The sequence below is a fragment of the Corvus moneduloides genome, chromosome Z (genome assembly GCF_009650955.1).
Source record: "Corvus moneduloides isolate bCorMon1 chromosome Z, bCorMon1.pri, whole genome shotgun sequence".
Lineage (NCBI taxonomy): Eukaryota > Metazoa > Chordata > Aves > Passeriformes > Corvidae > Corvus > Corvus moneduloides.
Genome location: NC_045511.1, coordinates 31052762 through 31060441, shown reverse-complemented (window position 1 = coordinate 31060441; position 7680 = coordinate 31052762). Strand labels below are relative to the sequence as shown.

The window sequence follows — 7680 nt, the reverse complement described above, 5'->3', positions numbered from 1 at the left end:
GTCTGGAACTTTCTTTTCTGTAGCACAACTTTGTGCTGTTGCATCATTCATCTGTGAGGAAATGCCAGAATGTGAACGTTGGCAAATAAGGCCTCACCCACACCATGTGTCAAATTCATTATATGACCTCTACAGGAATTGATGGCACTCAGTAATTTGTAGGACAGCTCTACTTAATCTCCCTAAATTTAATAATTTAAATGCCTGGAGATTTCACTGAGTATTTTTGTGAGATGAGCTTTCATTTAAAATGTAGAACCTGGGAGAAAAAGCAAATTCTGAAAGAATCTTCTCTAAACCTAAGTATTAGGTTTCCAAAAATATAAACCCTGGAAAATAATCCTTCTAGATACTATAGGTATTCTTCCATTCTCAAATCTTAATATAAAACCAATGAATGCTTTGGAACTTTTAGTCCTCTGAACCCATTAAGAGGATCATGATAAGCTTTCTCTCCTCCCACACTTCACTTTATCCTCTGCTAACAATGGCCACAGAGGAGACAAACTGGTAAGGATGCTTGAGGTATTTAGTACGTGTTTAAATCCTACCTGCTGAAGCGAAACAAATGATTCATTTGCGAAGACCATGAAATGAACTTTCCCATCAGAGAGACCCATGCCAGAAGTAATCCATAAGTGAAACCCTGGGAACTTCTGCTGTGTTGTATTGCTGTGGGAATACATCTACACTTGACTTTTCTGTGATCTGGTGTCAGTATGTGTTTTTCACTAGAAGTGTTTCCTTCCACAAAGCTTATGGAGGTCTTCCAGATATCTAAAATTCCACGACCAAAGTAGCGGCAAAATGTAATGTCATCTCCACTCCTACCTCAAGGTAAATTCACTGAAGTTTAAGGCTTCTGGGTCTGAAGAAGGAATGAAAGAGGACAGCAGGACTTTCCTCTGTAAAGGAAATACACCTAAGAAAGTCTTACGGCTTCTTAGATGACTTGATCTTCAATTACAGACTATCTAGGATGACATCAGGGACACAGCCATAAACTTCAACTAAACTTCACCCTGCACCTGAACATTGGCTAGAAAGTACATGGCACACCTGGTCAGTGGAAAGTGAGGAAGCTACCTGAATCATATTTTTAGAAGACCAGTTTAAGGATTTCACTTTTCAAAAGCTACACAAGGAAAGAATTTCAGAACTGATAAGAATAAGAACATATAATGCACCCAACTTAAAAGCTCAGATTTCTGCTAGTTATTTTGTTTGGGCCTCCTTTGTGGCAGGAAACACTGTATGCTGAATTGTTGCAACAGGTAATTGAAGTGTTGCCCCCCAGCACTCCATCAGCCTGTGGATTTCTTGAAGTCCATCCGTTATCTGCTAAACTGTTACTAGATGATCTTTTGCTCATTCTGGAACATATACCGAGCCCTAGTCCCATGCCATTAATTACAGAGAGATAATTAAGAAATTTAAAAACTGGACAGTGATTATGAGGAATTCGAATCTTACCCTTATGCATTTTAATTGGAAATATGAGCCTGTATTAAGAAGAGGTAACTCTAACACACATATAGAGTGCCATCAAATGAAATGAACAGATATTTGCCAGCAGAATTTATCTAAAATATTTGAGCATCTTGTAACTGAGAAATACCTGACTTACGGAAACTTCACAGTAAAACCTGGAATTATATATCATGGTTCCACTTGTAGCACTTGTAAGTCTCTGAAAACCAAGTTTTTGTAATGAAAGGGGTAATTAAATACTAGTTTCAGTTGTACTATTAGACATTCACCTAAGACAATAAAGAATATGAAATGAAGAGCATTAGGCTTTTCTTATAGGATATGCTGTGCTTTAAAACTTATTTTATTGATCCTAAAGTTACAAGATCAATTACTGACATTTTCTTGAGGATCAATCTTGGATTAAATGGCAAAATGAAGAAAAGGTTTTCATATGTACTATATCCAAAAGCAGAAACAGATTGCCGTTCTCATGTGAACATTCAGAAACCTTTTCTGATTATTAAACAGTATGTCTGAAATATATCTAAGTTATACCAGCCGCCATAGCGCTTTTTGGTGAACCAAAGAAGTCCTACAGTGAAATCAAACTTTGAGTAAAATCTGTACTACCTTAATACAATTTCCCTCTAACATAATTTTTCCTGTTTTTAGATCCATGTATATTCTGTCTGTCAATTACAATGCAAAGTATAAGTAAGATTTAAGCAAGGATGTTGGAGTGTGAAAATAATTCATGTGAATTGCTAATAGGCTGGTGGGAATACATTTTTTCCACATGAAGGCAAATGCTGTCTCATCAAAGACAGCAGACTTGATTTTCCACTGCTTCATCCCTTGACTAGCCACTATTACCTGCAGAAGGGACACAAAAGCTGAGAGCAGTCTGCTACTAAATCAGTACTCCACTGTGACCAAAACAGTAGTATTGCACCTATTCTTCCCTTCCTTTGAACAGATGCGAGTAAAGCTCACAAATTAAAACAAGCCATAGGACAAAAAGAAGTCTTGTCCTTACTTCAGGTAGGCAAAATGGAGATTTGATAGCACATACATGTTCCTCTTCCATTCTCCCTGGTTTTGCTACTTAAGGCAGAAGCCTTGCAGTTATCACCCTTCAGTGACATGAACTGATCAGGTGTGCATTCACCTTGACAATCCTGTGATGGAGAATGGGAAATAAAGGGACAGCATGAGTCCTCTCAGGTAATTAACCAAAGCTCCAATGCTTCCCACACCAGCCTATTTTCAATTTCGGCACAGTATAGTTTATACACCCTAACATTATTGCTCAGAAGATAGAATGATTCAGGTTTACTAAAAACAGCTTCACAATACTGCAATCATGCCTGTGAAGCTTCATCTTGTATCCTGTGTTTGTAAGTTTCTTCTCACTGAGAAATAAATTTGTGTGGCGTTTTGTGTTTTATCAGAAAAGTTAGTCACCAGATACCTGAAACACTGATGTACCATCTTTAAGAAAACATGGCTTGTTTGGTCAATCTGCCTGCCAATTCTTTTCCCTGCATTTAAAAACATATGTATAATACCATAGGTGACCTCCCTTAATACTGCTGTCCATACAAAACACTAATAACTGAGAAATAATATGCTACTGCTGCATCCTGTCATGCCAGAAGATAAAGATTACTTTGAAGATTATTTAGAGTAGGTGTTACATATCATTTGTGCCCAGATCCACTGAAGTCAATGAAACGACGCCTACTGGCTTCTGTGGGAGTCTGACTTGGACATTATTCTGGCAATCTGTCCACCACTAAATTAAACTATTCCAGGGGATAAAAGCCCAAATGAAGAAAAGTAGAATTTGGGAACTAAAACAGCCGCAAATAAATATTCTAATTCAATGGCATCCTGAAAAGACTTAAATAAAACACAAACACACTTACACAGGTATGTACACACACATACATACAAAAAAAAGTTATGACTTTAACAATCTTAAAAATCCATAGTCTAAAATTGTTTACATTTAAACAATTGAGTATAATAGGTAGCTTTCTTGACTTTCCATTTATTTCCCTGAGCACTGATCTTTGGAACATCTGGAATTTCAGAATTGTCTAGTTCATAATTCCTAAAATAATTATCTTAAGTAAAATGCTGCCTTTTTATGACAAAAATCAATTCCCTAAGTAAAACTAGGATACAACTTCCATAAACTACAATGTATATAGCCAAATTTTTTAAAACCCAACAACTATTATTACACATCTGCATCTGTATTTAGGCACCTAGCTGGTTCATCTGTTTTTCAAAGTCACCCTGCAGTCTAGCAGTTCCCGTTTAATTCAGTATCAGGTACTATGCTGTCTCATAAACTCATTCAATTGGAGACCTACATAATGATTTAGCCTCCCTGCTTTAGTTACTCATTTTGCAACATCTCGTTTGTGTAAGCAATACAGTAAGTTATGGGATTGGTCTTGTGCCTAAATCAATGTTACAGGCAAAGATTACAGACTTCTCACTTTCCCATAAGGGGTTAAGAAGGTGCATCTGCAGAGAGGCAGCATAAAACCAATCTTCAGCACTAAAATGGGACTTAGCTAGGGCATATGTTTTAGACTGGCATTCCACACCAGGAAATCTGCCGGCCAAAAGGAGCTCTATTTTAAATTTCTGCTATTTAGAACTACTTGACAAATTGGCAACTGCTGCTTTTCGCTCTTCTCTAGATTAGAGCTTTAATTGTGAGCTTCACAGACATCATTTTGCAACTTTAAGACTTCTCAGGCATTCTGCATTTTAAATTACACGAAGTGTGCAAGTCAAAACATTTTAGAAAACAACAGTGCAGAGATATTTGAATATTTTAGAATCAAATCTCTCTCTCCAGTTCTAAGGCTGCAAATTACGTCAGCCTCTCTGCAGCTAAAAAGTTCAAAATAATTTTCCATGAACCACAGAAACAGACTGTAACTTTGCATACTCTTAACTATCCCTCCACTCTGTCTCCCCTCCGCTTCCACCTTCCCCCCACCCCCCAACCCCTGGGTAGCTGATACACTGGCATTATGCAGCAGGCTCCAAACACAGGATTAACAAAAAGGTTATTTTGTAATACTTCGTTTCAATATGCCTTAACTGGAGGAGGGGGTATTGAGCCAAATGCAACCAGGAGAGTTGCTTTTTGGTTCTTCCTGCAACATGAAATCAAGCCTTTGTCTGTTCTCAAATGGTGTAATAAAATCTGCTTCTCTTTAATTAGCACTTTTTTACACTATCTGGTACTGGCATTCCACAGCAGAATCCAAAAGGAGGATTTAGCACTTTTTCTCTGTGCAGAAACCCTTTTTAATACCTCGAAGTTCATGAAGAGTTAACAGCTTACGATCCCATTACGATCCCCTCCCCCTTTTCAGAAATTAGACTGGCCTTTCTTTAAGCAAACAAAACAAACAAACAAACAAATCTCTGCTTTAAAATAGGAGTATAAATACTGTTTTGAAGACACATTTGGCAGATGTCTTCCAGGAGGGTTTATCTTTTTTTTTCTTTTTTTTCTTTTTTTTTTTTTTTTATCCTTTAAAACTGTGACTACTGCACCAGTTAAGGCTGTTTACAATATATGTATTTTTCAAACAAAACTTTTAATATTCAAGCTTACCAGATTGATGAATTGTAACAGGTAAAATGGAACTCTTTACAAGGTAAACCATGTAGTTGTACAAAATAGAATTATACCCTTCACCTGTGCAAAACAAAAAGAAATCCTGCCTTGCATTAAAAACACAGAACCTGTTTACAAAAAGGAATGTGTACTACATTTGGACTTCCTTTTTAACTGCCATATCCTAGCAACATCTCAGTTATTTTAGTAAAGGAACTAATCATCGATTTTTAAACTGCAGTGAATTTACCAAACATTTTCACTATAGACTTCTGAAAGCTTTTACAGTAAGAAGTTATCAACAAAAGCAGGCACGTTAGTGTACAAAAACGTTGTTGATTTTTTTTCCTGTTTCTTTTTCAAAGTGCAGGTTTTTCTCAATGTGCATCTTACAAGACCAACGAATGTTTTAACTCACTAAATCTTAAAACAGAACTCAATTCTCCCAAGGAGTAGTGTAAACGTTAAAGATCCCCAATACACCTCTAGTAAACGTGACACAAATGTCTCTGCGTTGTTTAGAAATTTAGCTCTTTTGAGAGGTAAAGAAGCTTCATGACACCTTTTCCTTACACTGGCTGGTTATCATAAATGGGTAACTCTGGACTGCTAAAGCTGGAGACTGATGAATCACTTGAAGGGAACTAAACTTGGCTACAGAGGAGAGGCGACGGAAGGAACCAACCCTTAGGCGTTTCTTGCGCAGCCTTCGGAAAATTCAGCTGCCGGCGGACGAAGGGTCGGTGTGGGGGAGGCAAGGCGGGGAAGGAAGGGGAAAGCAGGGAGGGAGGAAGGAGAAGCTTCCGCAGAGCCAGAGGCACGGCGGCACGCCGCCCGTGTCCCGCTGCGCCCGCCGCGGCGGGACCATCCCGTCGGTAGTGCGAGAACTGTCCCCGAGCCCCGTGTCTGCGAAGTGCTGGCGGGCCCGCTCCCGGCTGTCACGGCGATCCGGGGGCCAGGCGGGGAGCTGGGCGTCCCGGTGGCGGTCGGCGCTAGGTGCCGTGAGCGCAGGGCTCCCCGGGGTAGATCTCCTCGTAGGCGGGGGGCTGCTCGCTCGGCAGAGGGTAGCAGTAGGGGTAGGAGGCGTTGAGCTCGGGGTCCATGGGCGAATAGCCGGGCAGCTCGACGGAGGGATGTCCTCCGCAGTGCACCTCCACGCCGGCCTCGTCGAAGACGTGGAAGACGCCCACGTTGATGTAGGAGACGGCCTGGAAGGGGCAATCCCCGGGGCTGAGTTCGGGCTCGCCGCCGGAGAAGAGGGAGCCCTGGCTCTGGCGCGGCGCCCGTCGCCCGCCGCCGCCGCCCCTTCGCCGCCGCCGCCGCCCGCCCGCCGCCGCCGCCGCCGGGGCCGCTCGCCGCCGCCGCCGCCTCCGTCCGCGCTGCTGCGCGGCCTTGTAGTTCTTGACAAGGAGCAGGTTGAGCAGGCCCAGGAGGCACTCCAGCGCGTTGAAAACGGTGGAGAGCACCAAGCCTTGCTGGTAGTCCCGCAGCTTCTGGCAGCGGAGCGCGGCGGCGGAGCCGTCGGGGGCCGCGGGTCCGCTCCGCGGGCGGGCCGCGCCGCCGGGCTGCAGCAGGCAATAGTGCGAGTACTTCCTCTCCACCAGCGACACGGTGTCGCCGTCGATGACGGCGCCGGCGAAGGCGCTCAGCACGCCCAGCATGAACACCAGCACCCCCAGAAGCAGGAAGTTCTGCCGCCCCCCGGGCGACGCCTTCTCCACCGGCCCCGACGGCGCGGCCGCCGCCTCCGCCCCGCCGGGGCCGCCGCTCGCCGGGTCCGGGTCCCCGGCCGGGGCCAAAGCAGAGGCCGGTGCCGGTGCTGAGGCCGGTGCCGGAGCCGGCGCCACGGGCGCCTCGTCGGGCGGGCGACAGCAGAGCAGCGCAGCGGCGAGCAGAGAAAGGCCGGCGGCCAGCAGCAGCCCCGAGTAGAAGGCGCCGGCGGCGGTGCCCAGGCGGAAGGGCTCGCCTTTGAGCTCGGAGCCCAGCGAGAAGCACTTGAGGCCCACGGCGGCGGCGCTGAGGGCGCAGGCGAGCAGGAGGCAGCTGGAGAGCGCGGCGCAGGCTCCCCGCACGCTCCACTTCATCCTCCGCGCCGCCGCCGCCGCCGCCGCCCCGCCGTCCGCCTCATCCTCCTCCCGCGGCCCCCCCCCGGCCCCGCGGCGGCGGCGGCGCGGCGCGGCGCGGCCATGCGAGCGCGGCGCTCCCCGACGGGGCGGCTGCGCTCCGCTCCGCTCCGCACGGCAGGCAGCTGCCGGCCGCAGTGAGCCGGGCGCGGCGAGCGCGCAACGCTCCCCCCACCGCCTCCCGGTCGCCGCCGCCTCCTCGTCCCCGCCCGCCCTCTCTTATCGCGGCGGCTGCGGGGAGGCGATTAATTATGGATGGCAGCCGCGGCGGGCGGGGGGACGGAGGGGGCGGCCCGCCGGGCCGCCGCGGGTGGCGGGGGGAGAGTGCGACCCCCGGCGAAGCCGGGGGCGGCGAAGCTGCCCAGCCCGCCCTCCCACCCTCGTGGCGCGGGGGGGCTGCACGCCGCCCTCCGGCCGGCCCCGCACCGCGGA

At 46.6% G+C, this 7680-nt stretch overlaps 1 protein-coding gene across 1 annotated transcript; it reads right to left on the bottom strand.

Annotated features, from left to right (window-relative positions):
* Positions 1-1813: 1813 nt before the first annotated feature.
* On the bottom strand, positions 1814-7373 carry TMEM271 (transmembrane protein 271). Its single transcript, XM_032096590.1, has one exon. It carries the CDS (start codon positions 7207-7209, stop codon positions 6118-6120), a length of 1092 nt encoding a protein of 363 aa, XP_031952481.1. The 5' UTR covers positions 7210-7373; the 3' UTR covers positions 1814-6117.
* Positions 7374-7680: the final 307 nt, after the last annotated feature.